The 21,426-nt window shown below is 40.3% G+C and overlaps 1 protein-coding gene across 18 annotated transcripts in view; it reads right to left on the reverse strand.

The window, feature by feature from the left end:
- ECPAS (Ecm29 proteasome adaptor and scaffold) overlaps window positions 1–21,426 on the reverse strand; it is a 95,310-nt gene that overhangs the window by 11,957 nt on the left and 61,927 nt on the right. For all 18 annotated transcript variants that reach the window (XM_070594994.1, XM_070594995.1, XM_070594998.1 and 15 more), the window contains 17 exons: window positions 20,434–20,557; window positions 15,968–16,113; window positions 15,475–15,529; window positions 14,661–14,775; window positions 13,679–13,747; window positions 12,280–12,397; window positions 11,815–11,982; window positions 9,626–9,705; window positions 8,905–9,010; window positions 8,111–8,158; window positions 6,700–6,821; window positions 5,234–5,384; window positions 3,443–3,508; window positions 2,149–2,238; window positions 1,040–1,106; window positions 377–468; window positions 232–298 (listed from right to left, as the gene is read on the reverse strand). In XM_070594994.1, coding sequence (XP_070451095.1) covers window positions 232–298; window positions 377–468; window positions 1,040–1,106; window positions 2,149–2,238; window positions 3,443–3,508; window positions 5,234–5,384; window positions 6,700–6,821; window positions 8,111–8,158; window positions 8,905–9,010; window positions 9,626–9,705; window positions 11,815–11,982; window positions 12,280–12,397; window positions 13,679–13,747; window positions 14,661–14,775; window positions 15,475–15,529; window positions 15,968–16,113; window positions 20,434–20,557 — 1,684 coding nt within the window. The remainder of the gene's footprint in view (window positions 1–231; window positions 299–376; window positions 469–1,039; window positions 1,107–2,148; window positions 2,239–3,442; window positions 3,509–5,233; window positions 5,385–6,699; window positions 6,822–8,110; window positions 8,159–8,904; window positions 9,011–9,625; window positions 9,706–11,814; window positions 11,983–12,279; window positions 12,398–13,678; window positions 13,748–14,660; window positions 14,776–15,474; window positions 15,530–15,967; window positions 16,114–20,433; window positions 20,558–21,426) is intronic.

Below are 21,426 nucleotides of genomic sequence, written 5' to 3' on the forward strand. Positions count from 1 at the left end.
AGAAAAGCAGGAAAAAACCATAATCTTTATGGCACTTACTGTTTTTCAGGATAACCGTTCTAAACAGACTACTATTCAACTTGCCCCACAGCAAAACAAATCAGTAAAAGCAATTAGAAATGTTCCTCCCAAAGCACATAAAATCACAGAGGGTAAGACCTGGTTTGTATCATTTTATTAGGCTGCTAAAATCTAAATTAAAAATAACATAAAGTAGGAAAAGAAAGGCACCTTCTTTCTCCATATACCAGCCGTTGAGTTTCTGCAGGAGTTTCTCAGTGCTGCTATCCCGTGAGGTCTGAAAAAGAAACAATCCTAGTCCTTTCTCACAATTATCAAAGTATAATTACTTAACTCAAGAAGAAATTCAACTCACCCGAACTAAATGGCCCATGGCAAATGCACAGGATTTCTGAATTACACTGTTTCGATCTGTCAGGCCACTAAGCAAAGCACTCATAAGTTTACCTATCAGAAATAGAGAAAAATCTATATTTGGATGACCAATTTTCTGCTCTGCTCCCAGGACCAAAACAAACTTAACCCTGTAATTTATACCTGATTTATTCCATGGTAATTTAGAATCCTTCTATGTTACAATTATAGTATAAATTTGCTTCCTTTTGCCTGATATAAAATTAAAAATTAATCTACATCTAGAATATGGTGGCAAACGGTGCAAAAATGAGAGCCAGGTACATAAAATTCATAGGCTCCGTCTACGAGCCAATCTAAGAAGAGAAAAACGCTGCTGTGAAATTAGCTATAAATGGTAAATGAATCCTACAGAATGACAGATACTCTCACCTCCTGATACCACTCAGAAATAATCACTTATAAAACAGTGAAAACTTGCTAAACTTGATCATCCTGTACCTCTTGCAAACAAAGAAATAAAGGCAGAGGGGGATGTATGAGGGGAGGAACAGTGTACAGTCTCACAAGCATGTCTGAACGAAAATTATTTTTCCTTTTAAACTTTGTCACACAAGACATGGCCATACAAAAATATCACCACATGTGGTTTTGACAAACTCACCTGAGTAAGGTGTTAGGTCCTGGGGACACTGAGTAGTTAATGACACAATGACACTGGCACAGCCTCCCTACAGGGTTACAAAAGCAAACGTCTAAATTTGATGTAGCAAACCCTTTGTTTTAGCAAAGATTCAAAGATAAGAAACACATGAAGTCTAACAGCTCCTCCAAGAATCAATCTAGAAATAGGAAAATGCTTATTTTAAATTAGCAAGGCAGAGATGTTTTCAAGACCTCCTGAGGAAGATGGGTGCTCTCACACACTGCAAATAGGAAAGAAAATGGGCTCAGTCGTCCAGGAGGGCAACATGTGTCATCTTGTCCATCCTTGTTCTAACATTTCCAGTTCTAGAAACGGAACCAAAGGAGACAGCGCCAGACGTGTCCAGAGACATTCATCACAGCGCTTTGTTTAATATCAAAAAAGCTGAAGCAAATCAGATGCCCCTTGATGGATTAAAATAAATGATGTCACAGTCACACAACAGAGTATCAGATGGCCTTTAAAGAGGACAATGCAGAAAAGAGACTGGAAGGAAACACTTTGAGATATTAACGGCAATTATGGGTGATAAACTTACAGACATTTTTTAACTTTCTCCTGATCTAGAAATGCTAAAATTTAAAAGGACAAACATGTTAATTCTGTCAGGACAAAAATGTGAGTTGTTTCTTTTTAAAGTGTGGGGGGCAGGGTCTGATCTTTGAAAGATCCTGGAGAGGAAGACATTTTCCTGTCCAAACACCTGCCGACCCCTCTGTGAAAAATGCTAATCGCCCCCTAAACCAACGCTGCCTTGATAACTGGATGAGTATTTCCATTAATAACTGAGAACGAATGAGGACCCAGAGGGCATGTACATGGCAACCAGGTGACAGAAATGATTCCACTAAAAAAGTGACATTATGTGTACTGAAGAAGTCACATATTTTATATTCTGAACAAGTTACATGTTTTAAGTTATTAGTTCAACCATAAAAACAAAATGGTTAATGTAAAATAATATTAGGCTTTATGGGAAAAATATGAATTTCAAACACCATGACTGTTATATTTTTGAGGCCTGAACTAAGGAAGATGCAAATTCCTCTCATGAAGAATATACTTACCTTAGTTCCAAGACCTACGCCACTTCTGATCAGTTCGCATAATCTAGGAACTAGCTCACCCAGCACCGACACATCAAGATATTGCAGGCACTTTTGGAAGAGAATAAATATAAAGTCAACCTTAGCAAATAATTAAGTCTTAACTGACTCAATTCCACATCTTCAATTAAAAACTGCCCATGTCAAAAAAATTTTTTTTTAAAAACTACCCATGTCAAATATGCACCCACCACTGGATTTGACATGAAGTTGAAAAACTGATGGCTTGATTTTGCTCTGATTTTAATGTTAAAACCACCATTGTACTACAAACAGAAAAACCATTCATCAGTGGTTCAACATTAAAAAAAAAAAAAATGAAAAAACCTACTAAAGGAAAAAAATAATTACCCCAGAAGAAAGGATCTCTCTGGACCTACTTCCTCTTTATCAATCCACATTTAGTGTAAAAAACCTAGATTAACATTGACCTTCTTCAATGGGCCTGCCCTATGAAACCATTTTATTAAAGTTGACTTCTTAGTTGAATTTGCTGCATTAAACTTTTGAAAATGCAGTGACATATATCCTATTATTAATAAGCATATCTATAAGGTGTTTGCTAACTATTCCTATTTCTTTAAGCTTTCTCTTTCCTCCCCAATAGTAATGGTAATAGTCCTCCAGTAAGCACTAAAAAATATCTACTTGTCTTGTCCAGCCTTGTGAGCTGCATAGCAAAACAATGCTCACTCGCTCACAAGCCCTCAGTGAACCACTCCAGGCCACAGCAGTCGGCGTTAGTGACTTTAGTCACTCCTACTCCAAGACGCCGGGAACGTTAGGACTTAGAACCTCGGTGCTGAGCAGCTCTTTTCTGCAAATCCCTTCCTATGACTGAAACAACATATCAAGTTGCTCAATTCTCTTTCCCTGCCTTTTACGTTGCCTACTTCATTAAATACCTCCAGCTGACACCCTCCCGGGTCCTCCCAAAGACAATGCTCAGGGAGAGACAACTATCTGAAGCTTTCTAAATAGGCAAGCCAAACAGATCCAGATATAGACTTACAGAGAGAGCTTTTAATATATTGTTCTCCTGTGTAACAAATCTGGACTGATGGATTGTAATATTTGGAAGTATTATTTATTCCATTAAGTAATATAGAAAAAAAAAAGAAAAACTGTACTAAGAAAAAACTGGAGCCACAATAGCTCCTTGACTCATCCCTTAAATCTCTACTTCATTTAACGTAGCCTGAAGACTTGGAACTCGGAGGTAAGCAAACAAACTTTCCCGTCACGAGGCACTGACCATGTTGATTGTTTCCATCATGGGAGAGGATTTGGCAGCACTGAGTCGAGCACTATCCATCGCAGCCTGAGAACACAAATTCAAGTCACTCAGCAAATTCGATTAATTAGGAAGAAGCCCCCACACTCTCCGAAAGGGCTTTGCTTCCAAACAGAGGACATTTAAAAAAATAATATAAAGATATGACAAAGTCAAACATAAGTCTAACTCTAACTTCTTCTGATCTACACGCAACAATTTACCTCTAAGGGCAGCATCCAGTGCAGTAAGAAAGTCAGGTAACAGTTAGAAACTAATGGCACTTAGTAATTAACATACTATGGCTCTGAGCAAGTCATCCAGCCTTCCTGAGCCTCAGGTCCTCCATCCACTACATAAAGCAACAGACTAAATAAAGTTCTATCTCAGATTTTAAAAAACTGTGTCTAAGCAATAAAAAATTTTATACATTTAATGTTTTAACTTTGTAAAGGGTCTTCATATCTACAGTGGTATTTCAGTCTAACAACTACCCTGTAGGAGAAGCTAACACATCCAGACATAACAAATGAGAAGAGAAAGGCGCACAGAGCGACTTGCCTAGGGCTGCAAACTGTGGACTAGAGTTTATGTTTCCTGATTCTCGGCGCCTAGTAAGTGTGCCGTGGGAACCTAGGACGAGGCAAGTCTACTGCTCAGCAAGGAAAGAACGATGGATGGAGGAGCAACATTAGAGGCAAAGGGAAAAGAGTTAAGTTACTAGCTTAGGCAAGCTAAAAATCAAACAGTGAACTGAGAGCAATGATTTACAATCTCTGTGACAGACGTTTAATAGTCCTAATAAACAGAGACAAATGTAAAAACATCAACAAGCACAAAAATAGGCATGGTTGATACAGTATGAAATGACAATGGACAACACTAATACCAGGAAAGTGTAAATTAAAACGATGAGATTCTTGCTTATCAGACTGATGTCAATTCAACGTTGGCAAAGGCGTAAAGAAAATAGAACAGTCACAATCCTCTGATGTCATAAAATGTGACAAAAACTCAAAATTCCCTCCCTGGAGGATACTGTGCATGCATTAAAGAGAATGAAATAGCTCCACATAGAGACATGCTATATTGTTAATAATGAAAAGCAAGTTGCAGAACAACATTCATAGTCTATTTTTAAGTTAGTGTTTGTTGGTTTTATAGCCTATGACTACAAAAGAATTTGAAAAACACCCAGGAAACTGTTGATGGTGGGTATGATCAGGAAATGATACTGTGCTAGTAGGGGAGAGGGGACTCCTGGGGAATTACTTTCTACTGTTCTGTATTATTTTAATTTTTTACAATAAATGTTTCATCTGTAATTTTTTAAAAAACTCTGATCAGAGACTAGGCGACTACAATATATCTGAAAAGCAGAATAATTTTGGACTATGCCAAAGTCTAGATACAAATCTTCTTTACTTGCAAGGCAGGAGTGGTCCTTAGAAGGACTCTGAAGGTATAGACCCAACCCCTAAAAAAATAAACAAACATGTACAAAAAACTGTGTTAAATAAGTGTTAATGCATTTTTAAATGGAAGTGTTAGTTTCATCCAATTCACAAAATAGTCTCTGAGCCCTCCTCCTGCTCCTCATCCCCAAACAGACACTGCATGCAGTTATGGGAGTCAAGTTGTTTCAAGAGCAGTGAAAGTATCATTCAAGTCACGGTGTTTGAGGACACTGGAAGGATTTTCACACGGACCTCAGTTCCTTAACAGGGCTCTTCCTCCATGATACCGACCAATATGCCTGTGCCGTCAACTCACCTTTTCTTGGTCTGTAGCCCGGAGGCTCAAATAATTGAGAACTTGGGGTTCCAATACACTCAAGGATTCCAGCAGAGCTGGGATGAGTTTTGGTGCGTGTGGCTTCAACATGGCTCCTGCACTTTTGCTGATCTTCACAAGGGTGTTAATGCTACAGACACACAGAACACAACTCCTGAGTCCTCTGAACAAAAGCAAGAAGCTCTACAAATCTAAACATGAGGACGTTTGCAGTTTGCTGCATTCAGGAATATATTAACATGGGTTCAGAGCCTGGTCTTAGCACTATTTTTTTTTTAACTTCATATTCTAGAAATTTCCAAGCATTTAACATATTCCCTTGTACAGATCCGTAGGCTAAATCAAGTTCAAGTTTTTTAACAAGAATCTTTCATAGGTGGTGCTGTGTGTCCTGTTCCATCACATCAGGATGCATATAATGTGTGCTTGTCTTTTTTTGTGCTGTTGAGTTATCTGTTGGTTCAAGTTTCGTTGGCCTGAACCATCCATTATAAAGTTCCCCATCAGCCTTTCACCGGTGGATTTAGGAGCCAATCATGATCATTACCTACATTATTTTACAGTGGATAGCAAAATGGTGACATCCTAATTTTATCATTCCTTTACCTATGTTAGGTGAATTCTTTCTAAAAGGAACGTTCCCTCATAAACTTTTTCTTTTTCTCCCCAAAGCCCTCCAGTACACAGTTGTATATCTAGTTGTAGGTCCCTCTAGTTCTGCTCTGTGGGACGCCGCCTCAGCATGGCCTGGTGAGCGGTGCTAGGTCTGCGCCGAGGATCCAAACCGGTGAACCCTGGGCCGCCGAAGCAGAGCACGCGAGCTTAACCACTAGGCCACGGGGCCGGCCCCCCTCATCAACTGTTTAGTTACCATGAAATACTGTTGGTACTATTAATTTTATCTAATTTTAAGAGTGAAATAAAAATGGAACAGATAAAATTCCCAGATAGCATTCTACTTTAAAAACAAAAGAACATACAAACTGGAACCCTTCACTGTTGACTTTAATTTATAATAGCCACATATATCTAAACGTGAGTGTATTTTTTGAATATTTCATTGTTGCACGTGGTACAGTTTACTTTAAACCTAATAACCTGTGAAATATTACTAAATGGTATAACAACAAGCAAGCTCCTGAGGACCTGTGGCGTAAGAGGAAGATGTGCTTGCTGGGGGCAGAGACTGATGGCAATAAAAAACCCACTTTACTCAGGGTCAAGGCAAAACGACAGAATGCTGCTCGAAAGCAAGATTCCCATGAGAATGTTTCTGTGAAAATGTTCAGACTCACAACTTTCCATAAATGCTCTTGGGGTGCCTCATTGGATTCTCCTCCTTTTTCTATGCTTTCAAGAATCTAACATTCAAAGAAACCCCTTTCCTACAGAATGACTAAGAACTAAGTAAATCCAATACGTTCATTTCATCAGCTGATTCACACCTGAGGGCTCGAACTTCTGTCACAGGACTCATCATTCCTTTGTCCAGAAGGCAAGGCAGAAGGACAGCGATGGTTCTCTGGCCGGCAGCTCCTTTGGCAGGGTCACACATTTTCACACAAACCTCACATACAAAGAGCATGGAAATTAGTGAAACTGACTTCGCACCCAGTAAAGCACTCATCTTACAAAATACCTCCCCCTTCCCGTAACCACAGAAAAGAATAAGTAAATCTACTTTCTACGGCACTACAGGGAGAAACACAAGAGAGTCTTATGTCCGCCAGTAACTAAACAGAAAATTTGGCAATGAATTTCACTCTCCAAGATTTGGACTTCTAATTTGTGAGACAGGGAACAGTTGAAAACGAAATGAGAAAATGTGTAAGAAGGCACTTTGAATAAGACAAAGTATTATTATTATCATCATCATCAATGACTTCAGGTGGCAGCATAACTTGTGGTCAAGAACAGAAATCTAGAATAAGAAACATCTAGAATTTAAAACTTGGCTTTACTACTTACTAACAATGTGACCTATGGCAAGGTTTGTACAGCTAGAGTGTAGAAGTTCCTGATATATCATAAAATCAAGTTCAAGTGGGAAACAAGTTTCAAAATGCTTGCCAACCTCATAAATATGAAAGGCAGATTAACACATAACACAGGAAGAGTAAGAGAAAAGGTAGATGTTGCTTGATCTAAATGAGTAATGTGTTCTTCAGGGTCAAGTGAAAGTCATACTTCATCGTAAAGGCCCAGAGCAGCTCACCATTTAAAGAGACCAGAGATACACTTTGTTAAAAATACTAGTATTCTATCAAAGTTCTTTAGAGAAATGGCTAATTCCAGGACTGAGGCAGGGAAGGTACAGATGAGCCTGAAACATCTTATGGCAGAAAGGAAGTGCTCAACAAAACGATGGGGCATGTCAAAGGGCAAGGAGCGGCTTCAAGGGGCTCCCATTGACCAAATCTGCTGCAATTTGAGTACCAAAATAGATCAGCACAGCAGTGGATTATAATCCATTGAATAAAATAAGAATTCATGAGTTCATATTGATAATATATAAGTACATAAATAAATAGGGAAGAAGAGAAAGCTCTTTTTTGTAGTACAATGCCAACTAATAAATATTTAAAGGTAATAGAATTAGAAAGTCAATATTTTGCAATCATCAGAATAAAATTTGGTTCCGCCACAAACAAAAAACAAACAAAAAAACTACTAGTATTCTAGTATAACGGCACCCAGTTTCTCATTCATTGTGAAAACAGTGAACCACAGCATGAAGCCAATTATACTGCAACTCAGTGTCATTCTGTATGACAAAAAGATAAGTCATTACTGTCTTGGTCACACAGAACCCTGCCCCACTTCACCCCCAACATAGGATAAGATAAGAGTTCTCACCTTGCTCAGAGTTTTCAGAGCTAGCTCTGCTGCTTTTCGTACAGATTCCTAAAAATGAGACAAGTTTGGCATCATATAAGTTAGTTTCTTTCTCATCTACCCTATTTAACTGCCTCCGACTCTACCCAGATTAAGGAAAAGTCCTACTTTCAACACCAGGTTAAAAAATAGTGTTTCCTTAGGCTCTCTGCCCATCAAGGAACACATTTTATAATCCGTTATTTGTTTTAATTAGCTATGACCTATTTTGACCCTACAAAAATATGGCTATTAAGTGTAACACTTTAGAACTAATGTATCATAAAAGCAAATGTATAAGATCTATGTGAGGATTCTGACAGACTTGAAAAATGTCTAATGAATAAAGCAAAAAAAGAAAGAAAGGCAAAAACGAAGTGCCCAACTTTAATGGGAAAATATCAAAATATCTAAAATTTAAACTGCCCAGGAAAAATTCAGAGGCATTGATCACGTTATTTGGGAATGACTGATCCAACTTATAAAACTGATCGAGTAGAGTTAGTCTGGATTATTTCAAAACTGTTATTTGTCCCTCATGAAATCTCTATTGAAAGAAAGTCAGGCAGTAGCCACCTTAAAAAAAAAAAAAAAAAAATCAGTCAATTTAGATCTAAAGATGCCCAACCTTGCAACTTCACAGGCACATTGAGAATGAAACTTTGGGAGGAAATTGTGGTCTCTTAAAATTGTCTGTATAATAAATTTTGAAACATACTTTAACAATTCCAGTTTAAGCTATTCTAGGAACAAATGCAGATTTATTTCTATAATACCTTTATATCATCTTGTACTCTAAAAAGAGTTTCCCAAATTTCTGGAAGTTTATCAATGATGTCATCTAGGGGTCTTCCTCTCAATAAATCATTCAGAGCTAAACAGCTGAAAATAAACAATTTGGTTTCAAATGTATGATTGAGAAGGCTCAGTATTCTACTATGAAACATTCATACCAAACAAGAATATAGATTCTGCCTATATTTCTAGGACTAACCCCCTCACCCCACGACAGCAATGACTATTACCCCCTTGGTTCCTCAAATATACCACAGGCATATGGCACTGACAGTCACCAAATGTCTGTCTCCCACAACCATAACACAATCTCTCTCAGATGACACATCATTGTTTACTTCCCAGTGTACCCCCAGGGCCTAGCACACTGCCAAGCACATGGCAGACACTGAAAAAATATAAATTCTATAAATAAATGCTACCCACAAAAGTCATGAGAGTATATAAATGTATCTTGATGTCTACCAATTTAACAAGTGATCTGCTTCTATAACTTCACACTTAGATAAACTAAAACAACTTAGGGAAAACCACTGACTTGCACAGTTTAAATCGTTAAACAAAGATAACTGTCTAACTCAACCAGGAACATGCTTTTTAATAATATTAATTTATTCCTTTTGCACAAAGCTATAAAGCTTGAAAATTTAAAGGAAAAAAACTAGCTGTATCTGATTAGACTTATATTTCAAAAAATGGTACCTGGACTCTCGAACTCGCCACATATTGCTGGTAAGGTTCTTAACCAAATCTTGAAGAATTTCCTTCAAATATTTATCCACCTAATGAAAGCAAAAGGATAAAATTAAAAATGTAAAATCCATCAACAATCAAATTATTCATCTCTCAATCACACTGACCACGTTTCCATTGGTAACAGCCTAAGCATCTCTCTCGGCCTTTCAGCCTGCAACTCTCTCCTCGCTCTGGTTGCTAAAAGTTGCCAGAATGATCTTTCTAAGATGCAGACTTGATCCTCTTATTTTCCTCAGTGCGTGAGAATAAACACCTATCACTTGGACATGGATACGAAGCCCTCCATGACCCATCCAGCTCCAAAGGCATCACGTCCTGTCTCACCCCCACTCTTGGCACACACTACCTCTCCCCACAATCCCCTTCCATCTCCTACTGGCCTGGCTACCGCCTACTTGTCCTTCAAGATTCAAATCAGGCAGCCTTGGCAGAGAAGACCGGCCTACTCTCCTCTGTTCCCACAGCACCTTCTCAGGCGCACTCTAGCAGATGCTACAATAACCGTACGACTCCATCGCACTGAGACCTCAAGGGCAGGGACACTGCCTCACTTGTCTTTGCCTCCCTGGTACCCCGCATGGTACCTAGCACATAAAGAAGCATTCTGATTGTTCAGAATAAAAGATGAGTTTAATATTTTAAGCCTCTGTTTTGTTTTGATATACACTTATCAGTTTGGTAATAAAGACAAACAAAAGTTTTTATGTTGATCCAAAGAACCTCAAAAACTTATGGCTTTTCCACTTTTATTCTTCTAAGTAGGAGAGGTTTGTTATCCTCACTTATACGTAAGGAAACCAAGACAGAGAGGTACACAACTCACTCAACATTTAACAAACGGATGACTTCCTCTGTCTGCTTCTCTAGACGTTCTCCATAGTGATCTCATCCATACTTGTGGCTTCACCTTTCTCTCATACAGGTGAGGCTCACATGTCGAGAGCCTAGGCCTGTACCCTGAATTCGGATCTTTAAAACCACCGGCCCATTAGACCTTGGCTGACCCAGTGGTAGTGAGTACTCTCCTTGAGCAAACAGAACTCACCGAGCCTTCAAAGCTGAACCCTCAAGCGCCTACCACCATGAACGGAACACTCTCAACCTAAGGTCAGACTGAAGAGAGAGGAAGGGGCCACATCGTGTGCAGGGACTGGAAGGACAAGGTGCGGATCGTGGAATTTATTTAAAGTGGCTATGAAGCTCCTAAAGGATTCTAACCCAAAATGGCAAATCCAATCTGCACGGTTAAAAATCACTTTCACTGCTGATAATTAAACGAAGGAAGGCAAAGAGAAGAGAAAGATGACAACCTGTTCATCAGGAAAAAATGAGGGAAAGAAGAGAATGGATTCAAGGAATACTTTGGAAGCAGGATCAACAGAATTTGCTATGGGATTCAACTGAGGGTGGGGGTAAACATAGACAAAAATCAAGGATGACACCAGGTTTCCTGGCCTGGGTAAAGGGATGAATGCTGAGAAGAGAGGGGAAGGTTGTTTTTATAAGTCCTATTCTAGACATGCTAAGTCTAAGGTATCTTGAAACAACATCCAAGAGAAGATGTCAATCAGTTAGATATGTAAGTCAGGAGCACAAGTCATGTCCGGGCCAAAAATACAAGACTGGAAACCATCACAATAAAGATGACATTTATATGCCCTGGAACAGATGAGCTCATCTAGAAAGATAAAGTTGAGCAAGTAAAAGGTACCCAGAGGCAAGCCCTGAGAAATCTCAGTATCTAAAAGTAGAAGAGAATATGAGAAGTAGCCAGATGATGGAAAACCAAGAGAGAAAATAATATATGGTAATTGTCTGCTTCCTTGTCTATCTCCTCAACTAAGTGAGCTCCTTGAAGGTAGGAACTCTGACCTGCTCTCCATCGCATCAACAGTACCTACAGACATACACTATTCCATTTGTGTGAATACACTGCCATTTCCTTAACTAGCCACCCAAAGGGCATTTAGATTATTTCTATTTTTGAGATTTCAATAAACATTTCCATGAACATCTTTGATACCTTGAAAGAAAGCTCATTTGATTAAACAAATAAGTATACAAAGTAGAGAGAAGATGGGCACTGGATTTAAATGCTGTTGTGTAATCTTGGACAAGGGTTCACAGATACTTGCCGTTGATTTGTCAGTGACCAATGCATTCCAAATACTAGTCATGGCCTGTCGAATACCAAGGTTGGGATCAAACTGATAACGATAAAGACGAGGAACTAGCTGAGGCAGAAAAGGAGCCAGCTGCTCTCCAGCTCTGGTAGCGATTACATTAAAACCAAAAGCAGCACCCTAAAAAAATGATGATAAGATGAAGTGGCTCAGATACATTTGTTACAGGTAAAATATTAACATATGAAATACATAAAGATCACAAAATTCTCCCTCCCAAACTTGTCCCTGAATACAACCTGATTTATTGGGTGTCCCAGCTTTACCCACAACAATAGCAGCCATGTGGTGGTTTGGCTCTCTCTGATCACAGACGTTTACAAAACACAGCATACCAATTGTCACTGTCTGCCAATGTAGCAGGTTTGGCTTTGGAGGGAAGTGAAAAACAAAAACTGTCCAGTTATAGCAACTTACCTTCCTAGAGTTCCACATTGCATGATGGTTGGCTAAATTCATAAATTTATACACCAGATCTGGCTGACTTAGATCGCTTGCCAGAGAACAAAGTTCCTTGTAAGTAGAGAGGCCCTGGCTTGGAAACAAACAAACAAAAAGTATGCAATAATGTATTTCTCTATCTCCAGCCTAATAAAAATTACATCACCAATATTACTAGGACATTTTAAAATTATGTTTTCCCTAAATTTCCAATACTGAATTATCATCACAGAGGCAGAGAACCAGGTTGAGAAGAATATAAGGTCACCTGATTCAAGTACCAATAATGCCTGGCAAATGACATAAACCCACCTGCAACTCTCATGGAGGGCGAGCCCTCCCCACCTCCGGAGGCGGCTCAGTAATTCATTATATTGTGCACAGATCACTCTCAAAGTCCTAAGAGACATTTGAAGACAACTTCTGTCTTCTCTAGGCCTTTTCTAAGCTAGGGCACCCCAATCCTGATAACAACTCCTGAGTCCTATTAACTTTCCTCTGAACAAACAATATTTACTCAAACACCCGATCATGTGTGTTAGTTATTTTGTGAAAAGTGAGCACTTTTTAGAAACTCAGGACTCTACAGGGAGAGTAAGTGGAACAAAAACAACTTTCACTGTGAAAACACTGAGCCACAGGAGAACATCAAGGACAGAACAAAGCACTGCTTTCTAACACTGTAGACAACAGTGAGGGCAGGGCTCTGCGCAACGCCACAGACGGCTGAGCAAGCTGCAGCGTTTCCCTGAGGATTTTCAGAGGAAAGGCAACAGTGTAATCACAATGGAACAATGATAAAATAAAGGAGGTAAGGCTCTAAGAATTAACTGGAAATGCTAAATTGGTAGACTCCATGATACCAAGCAGAGGTGCCTCCTACAACAAACTACATGCAGTGGATGCCGAGTTGTGCTGCCAGCTTCCCTGCTCATGACTCAGTCCAAGGTCAGGTCCCCCAGAGCAGCCCACCACCAATGTTTGGTCACTGAGGGAGTGTAAAGGCCTCATGAGGGGTCCCTTGAATCAGGACAAGTCTCAAGGGCCAGCCCAGCCCAGCTCCAGAGCTCCTTGAGAGGCCAGTATCTGCTTAAGAGCTGGCAGAAGTTCAGCCCCTCCTTGGGCCATCAGCCCTGTCCTGCTTCCTCACTCCCCCAGGGTGATGATCCTGGGGCACACTTCAGTACACTTCCAGCATACAAATCTCTACCTCAGAGTCTGTTTCCCAGGCAACCCAATCTAAGACAGCAGGCTTTTTCCAGAAAAGTGTTCTTCTGCCACTAATACACATCATTTCCTAGAGGGTAGAAACCAATGTCGTGAGTGCTCTGTTCACCGCGTCCACGACGACGATCAACGGATCTGGCACACTTACCCATCGGGTGTTTTGCCAAGGCTTCCCCCTTGAAATACCACTGTCTCTCCAGAAACTTCATGTTTAGCTCTAAACCAAAACAATAAGAATTTAAATTAGCCTCAAATTTTTCAAACTAGCAATCATCTAACTGATATATTTCATTTGCAAACTGATAAAATCAAATTTCCTCTCAAGTATCTACCATGTGCAAGATGTAAAGGTCAACCAATCCTTTCCATCAGCCCGAGAATTTTATAAAATGAAGTCTAGAATGAACAAATTCATAGATCCCATGTAAAAGACATCCCATAGAAAAGTTACACTGAATTAAATGTGGTCACACATTAAAAAGCATCCTCCTGGGGCTGGCCTGGTGGTGAAGTGGTTAAGTTCACAGGCTCCGCTTCAGCAGCCCAGGGATTGTGGGTTCGGATCCTGGGCGCAGACCTACACACTGCTCATCGAGCCATGCTGTGGTGGTGTCCCACGTACAAAATAGAGGAGGACTGGCACAGGTGTTAGCTCAGTGACAACCTTTCTCATCAAAACAAAACAAAACAAAAAACTATCCTTCCCACGCGGAGGGCAACATAAAGCAGCAAACAATTACAAGAATGACTTCGCTTCTCATACTCTTCACAGATCACGACTATGAAGGATGGAGCTCCCTCCCCACGTCTCCATCGTCATTTAGCCAACAGCAATTACAGGATTTTTGTAATCCAATGCTTTAACTGTCCTGAGATCATTCCATTTTCAAAGCCTGTCCTTCTGGCATGTTTCTAAACAGTAGTTTAGTTTAGTTTAGTTTACTTTCTAAACAGTAGATACTGGATAATTAAACTGCTACCCACAGCACAACAATCACTGACTTGCAATTTGGAAAAGGCTTAATAAACAGGAAAGCGAAAAGTTGAATTTTCCTTCTCCCATTGCATTATTCTCAGTATGTGCAAGACCTGCCCTGTGCCCAACTCTGAAATATTCAAGTTCATCATACCTCTTGCCAGTCATAAGTGTTTCTACAAGCGTAGAAACCAATTCCTGTTGATCTTGTTCATTGCCCAGTTCATACACCAACCCGAGGCCTTTGGAGGCAACATCTTGGCTAAGTTCTACACAAAAGACAGACAAAATAATATTACTTTAAGAAAAATTTGTCTACTGGCCATCAAGTCAAAATTTTTAAAAATCTGTAACATTAACCCAAAATGATAGCAAAATAAAGATATGAAAACAGAATCAATCTGCCTCTTTAGTTAAAAAGCGTACTAAATCATCTCAGTGGACATGGCACCAAAAAGTCCCTGTAAATGAGACCACATTCACAAAAGACCCAGCTCACAAACCAAGTCAGCACTGCTGAGCCTCAGTGTGTAGCGCATGGTGACAGAGGATCAGCAGGCCAACGGCAAGGCAGACACGTGAGAGGTAAAACAGCCTCACGGGATCTCACATACCCACCTCCGACGTTTTTAAAAATGAAAAGTCAACAGAAGACCATATGTTTAAAACAACTTATAAAGCAAAGCTACTATATACATGTCTAATACATATACATCCACCCTCTCCTGCCTAAAATCACAAAGATGAAAGGAAGCAGAAGTAGAAGAAAGCTATTATTTAGTAGAAGTACCAATGTTAAAGAAGGCCTCGGTTCCATTTTTAAATGCAAAACTGAAGAACATGATCTAATTAATAAATAAGAATTGAGCTTCCTGGACCCCTTTTTTATGTTTATTCATCCAGATTTTTCAAAATTTAAAATACAAGTTTAATGAAGTCTGGAAATCAAATATTTACCCATAACCTACCATCATTTTCTGACAAAACGGAAACAAATGCACTCTGAATTTCTTTAAGATGAGACTGAAAGAAGAAAAAAGGCATTTAGAACACAGAAACTCCAACTCTTTGGGAGAATCAGCAGCGTGCCCCTGGGGTACACACCACCTGTAAAGTCAAGTCTAACGGCCCAAGGTGGTCACAAACCCTGCTGTGTTCTCCTCTTTGAAGGTGGCCAAATCACCTGAAGGTTGTACCACTTACAGGCAATCTAACGCACGCAGGCCGAGCTCCCCCACCCTTAGCGCTTCTTCTGATTATATACCTTTAGGTTTAGAATCAGCTTCCAACCAATGTGTATCAGGCCACCACCCTTCATTCCTCCATGGATAACTAATCTCAAAATATCTGCTAGTGGTTAATGGCCCTCACCTTTGTAAACTTTCCTTCTGAGCCCCTTTCAATCATAAACACTTCATAAGCAGTTTCCCGTAGAGCTGATCACATGTACAGAGAGCTTACCTTCACTTCGTCATGGTTACTTAGCTTCCTCACGAGGGAAAGGAGCCAGATGCACGCTGCCTGCCTCACGTGTGGGTTGGGGCTGATGATATGTTTATTTAAAATCACATCTAACACCCAGGGGACCACATCATTCACTTTGGCTCCTGGGGAAAAGCAAAGAACAGTAAGACACAATTAAAATAATTGAGTAGAGTTTCCTGCAAAAAATTAAATTTTAATCATTTACTCAATACAACAATCCTGTAACATATTACAATCTAAACGAACAAGGGGTTTAAACAAGTTGTTGAAGGAACTGATAATCCTTCATTTCAGAACCCAGCATAAGCTAAGTAACCTTTCCAGGGTACTCAGGTAACTGTAGTCCCAGAATGAAATCTCCTCCCCACAATGGGAGAGGCTACGCATGTGGAGGGACAGAGGGCATATGGGAAACCTCTGTACCTTCCTCTTAATTTTGCTGTGAACTTAAAACTTCTCTTAAAAAAGTCTTAATTTTTTTTAAAACTGTCCCCATTCTCTCTTGTCACAGCTATTTTTCTCTCTCTCGTATCTTTCCCATCTCCCACTAAAAACTAACATTACCTGATGCCCCTATGGAGCAAAATGTCCCTCTCCTCGTCGAGAAGCACTACTTTACACTGAAACCTTCAAACCAGTTGACTACACTCATGGTCTACATTTTCTCACCTCTTCATTTTTCTTGACCTCACTCCAAATCAGGCTTTTTACCTTCTCTACTCCACCGAAATCACTTGTAAAAGCCACCAATTACCTTCCTGTAGCTAAGTTCAATGATCACTTCTCGGTTCCCATCTTAATTGCTCTTCCAGCAGTATACAACCCAGCTGATCCTGACCCCTCCCACCCTCATCCCTTCGTAGATTTTCTTCCCTTCGCTTCCAGGACCCCCTAACTTGAGGCCGCTCCTTTTCAGTGTCCGTCCTTGGTTCTCCTCATCTACCAAACTCTAAACTCTGGGGCGGCCCAGAGCTGAGCTGTTGGACCTATTCTCTTGTCTACTCACTCCCTTGGTGATCACATCTAGGTTCACAGCTTTTAACACTATCTTTATACGATACTCCCAGAGACTTTCCAACCTGGAACTCCTCCAAAGTCCATACTCACATATCCAACTGACTTCCAGATGTCCCTGAGGATACTGGTCCTAGCTCATCTATGGGGGAGTTGGGACATTCCAACGCTGAGCGGGAGGAGTGTGGACGAAGAAGAGCCAGTGAAGCAGCTTTTTCCCTGCACCCACTCCACGAATCTCCACCTCCCACAGCCTCCCCAATCTTAGCTAAATGGCAACTCCATTCTTCCAGCTGCTCACATCAAAAACTCTAAAGTCATCCCTGAGTCCTCTCACCTCACAAACCCATCCAATCGGAAATACTATTGTCATTCCTTTCAAACACCTTTAATCAACCTTTTCTCCCCACCTCCATGGTACCATCCTGGTGCAAGTCCCCATCATTGCTCACCGGGAATACTGCAACAGCCTCCTAACTGTTCTCCTTGCTCTGTTCTTGCCTCCTTGAGTCTACTTTCAGTGCAGCACCAGAATGACCCTTTTAAACTGTAAGTCAGATTATGGCTCTCCTCAGCTCACAATCCTGCAATTGCTTCCTATTCCTCACAGTGGCCTTCAAGACCTTACATGATCTGGCTTCCCAGTGCCCCGCTGACCTCATCTCTTACTCCTGGTCTCCTTACACGCACACTCTATTTCAATTCCACTGACGTCAAACATACTCATGCCTCAGGGCCTTTGCACTTGCTATTGCTTCTGCCTTGAATGCTCTTCCCCAAGAAATCCACCCTCTTGAGGTCTTCATTTTAATATCACCTTCCTGAGAAAAGTTGCCCCACGTATTCTAAAATACCACCCAAATTTTATCATCCACTTTCTCTGCTTCACTTCTCTCTACAGTACCTATCGCCATTTAGCACACTGCATATTTTCTCTTACTTATTTTGCTTCTTGCCAAGTCCTCCACTAGAATGTAAGCTCCATTAGAGCAAAATTTTCAACTGTTTTGATCATTCCTGCATCACCAGCACCCAGAACTGTGCCTGGCTCATACTAAGCACAATAAATATTTGCTGAACTAACTCCTCTCCCTGGCCTTAGTCTGGGATCTTAGCCCTTCTCCACCTTCTCTGGGTGTGGGAAACTGGGGAGAAATGGTGTTACCACTAATGAAGATAGGGAAAAAAGAGGCGGAATGGTTTTAGGGAATAAAGAACGTAAACAGTTTTAGAGAGTGAGAGGAGGAAGAAATGATGATTTCAGCTTTAGACATATAGAAATGTTGGTGCCTGGGGACCTCCGTCATAAATCCTAATAAAGTGTTGGAAACACAGCTCTGGAGTATCACACAATGGTTCTAAGACACAGATAGACATTTGGAGGTCATCAATATATATTAGAGTAGGCTATGGGTATGGGTGATGGGGATATCCCAACACCGATGGGGAGCATAGAGGAAAAGGAGCCACTGAAGGAGAATGAGAAGTGGCCAGACAGAGGCAAGGAAAAAACTCAGGAAAACACAGTCTTACAAAAACTAAGAGAAAAACGTTCCAAGAAAGTATTGGGATATGCTAAAGGCCTGGGTGCAAATGCAACCCCGTAACTGAACCAAAATGAAAGGAGGATAGGTAAAATAAGATTTCAGAAGTATGAGATGGGTAAGAAAGGATCCTAGAATGAAAGCATCCCCAAAGAAAGAAGAGCCAGAACTGGACTCACACAAAGCCAACAAAAGGCCTGAAGGAGACAGAGCCCTATTAGTGGACGCTCCTCCTTAACTTACAGGGGAATCCTGGACACCGCAAGAGGCTGGTGCTATTAGCTCCTCACGAGTCACAGTGATCTAGTTCTCAGTGTCAGATGCAATCCCTTCTTCTACCTTCCCATAACCACAGCTCTAGCTATCTGCAGTTCTGCTATTTGGGACTACAATTACCCAATTAACAAGCCATTCCCACAATACGCCAGGTACTGTGTTAGATGCTCAAGATACTAAGATGGCTAAGACCTAGGCCCTAACTGGCTTCTCAAATGCTGTTCCCTCTGCTCAAACCAAGATTAGTACACTCTAACAAAAAACATCCAAAAAGTTGAGTAGCACTCAGTTGAGAATAACAAAGAGAACACACACAACCAAAATTCAGGTGAAGATTCATCACCACCCACTTCTCCACAATATTTTGTTTGCCTTTCCCTAAACAGAGAAAGACGAGGAGAACGTCAACATTTCATGGAGAATTTAATTGAGGATCCAATCTTTCGAGAAGAGTTTGAGACAACACAGAGGACATTCAGAAGTGTGAAGACTGGCAAAGGTTCCTCTCTCTTACCCTTCATCTGCCTAAGAAATGATGCAGAAACCCTCGGACTCAGAAGCACGTCTCACATAGCAAATCCACTCTTCCGCGTGGGCCTCGCTTAGGTCAAACCTCCCACATCACCTCTCATATGCAAACTGAGAATTTCTACTTCGGGTTTGGTTGCTTACTTGTCAACAACAGTCAGTCCCCTTCCTGGAGTATTTTCTTCCTTCTACACAAATTCCTCCTTGCCTTGCCTCACGCGCATCAAGAGAAGCATCAGAGAACTCTACTTAGCTTCCATCAAGCCACTGTTCTCCTAATTAGAATGCAAGCAAAAGTGTAGTCTTCTATTTTCTTTAAATCTCTATAAGGCAGCTAAAGAAATAATAGGTGGACACGGAAGTATGTAAAATACTGCAGCGTTAAATGTTAACTATAACACTAAGTATGATAACTAAATTAATGTATTCGTGATAGAATATAATTATGGTGGAATCAATACCATGAGAACACTCTTTAATTTCCTCATCTGAGAGGACAACATATAAAAACTTGGTGATTCTCCTTTTGTTCTAAAGATAGAAAATAAATACTGGTTCAAATACTAAAATATACTTTCAATTCCAAATTCAAACCAAACCACAAGACATCTGAAATCACAGTGTCTATAACGGAGTCAGAAAACGCACACTCCCTCACCTACGCAGTCACTGAAAACCAGTGCACCTGTCGTCCAGAGCTGCCTAGAACCTTAGCAGAAGACACCGAAGCTTCATTATGGGATAAAGGATTAGGGGACACGTCATTTGGAAACTGCTATGCCTTGACTTATGAAACTGGCTAAATACACCAATCCTCATGAAAAGAACACAAGTTTGAAGGCAACCCATAGTTAACTCCCCTGCTTGCTTGCCAAAGGGTGAAAAAAAGTTCTCATGCATTACAGGCTCACTCTCCTTTAACCAACTATTTTTCTTGACTGAACCAAACTGATGACAGATATAAATATTTGAAAAGAGTTAAAATGGAATGTATCAATTTTTCTTTTGCTTCAAATGAGATAAAGGGAAGAGAAAAGGGTGGTGACTTGACTATAAATCAATTCGCTGAATATGTGGTACCAGCAGGAGGAGTGTACTCGTCTTCAGTCACCAGCCAAGCATCTCGGGCAGCCACGGAACTAGTTCCAATCGCAGCACTGGTAATGGCTTCGCCAATGGTGAACTGAAGTTCTATCTGCTTGGCCTGCAAGGAAGGAAACAAAAGCTACGAATCAGAGAGAACATTTCCAAAAAACATCCATTTTACAGCAAAGCTGCTTAATATCTTGTTTCCCAGCATGCTCTGTTTTCATTCTTTTGCCTGGATTGCTTTTGGATAAGTGGGTGGTTCAAAGGTGAGGCAGGGTGAGGGAATGAAGAATGTAAGAACGACCTGGAGATCTTTTTCCAAGTCCATGTTGCGCTCCTCACACCCAGTAGAGAATCACTAAGCAATGATTTTTAATCTTCACAAGCAAGATACCATTTACCTAGGGGGCAAGGGCATGGACTTTGAGGCCAAATTCTAGCTCTTCTCTCACTAGCTACATAGCCCTATTTAAACTCTGAGCCTCAACTTCTTCATCTGTAATATGAGCATAATACCATCACCCACCTTATCAAGGTTGTAAGGATTAAATGAGGTTAACGTACATAAAGCTTCCAGTGGACACCTGGTTTGTAGTAACTGCACAATAAATAGCAGCCATTATAACTTACTAACACCTCCTCTTTGCACTCTTAAATTACACGATATCTGCAAGTTACTCTCAAATAGTTCAGGAAAAAATAAAGAATGACAAAGCAAATGTGGTAAAATGTTATAATTTGGTAAATCTGGATAGAGGGTGTAAAGTTCTTGAGGGTATAAGTGCATTGTAAGTTTAAAATTGTTTCGAAAATCAAACATTAAAAAAATTCTATACGGCGTATACTCAAACTTTTAAAAATTTGCTTTAGACATTTTGACACACTTCGCAAGCATGAATGACGGACTCAACACAGAATTGGACCTGTCTGAGTTCCCTTTGGCATTTTCTCTGTTTACTGTGAACTGGAAGAAATCTAAGAATG

This window comes from Equus przewalskii, chromosome 26 (assembly GCF_037783145.1).
Source record: "Equus przewalskii isolate Varuska chromosome 26, EquPr2, whole genome shotgun sequence".
Taxonomy (NCBI): domain Eukaryota; kingdom Metazoa; phylum Chordata; class Mammalia; order Perissodactyla; family Equidae; genus Equus; species Equus przewalskii.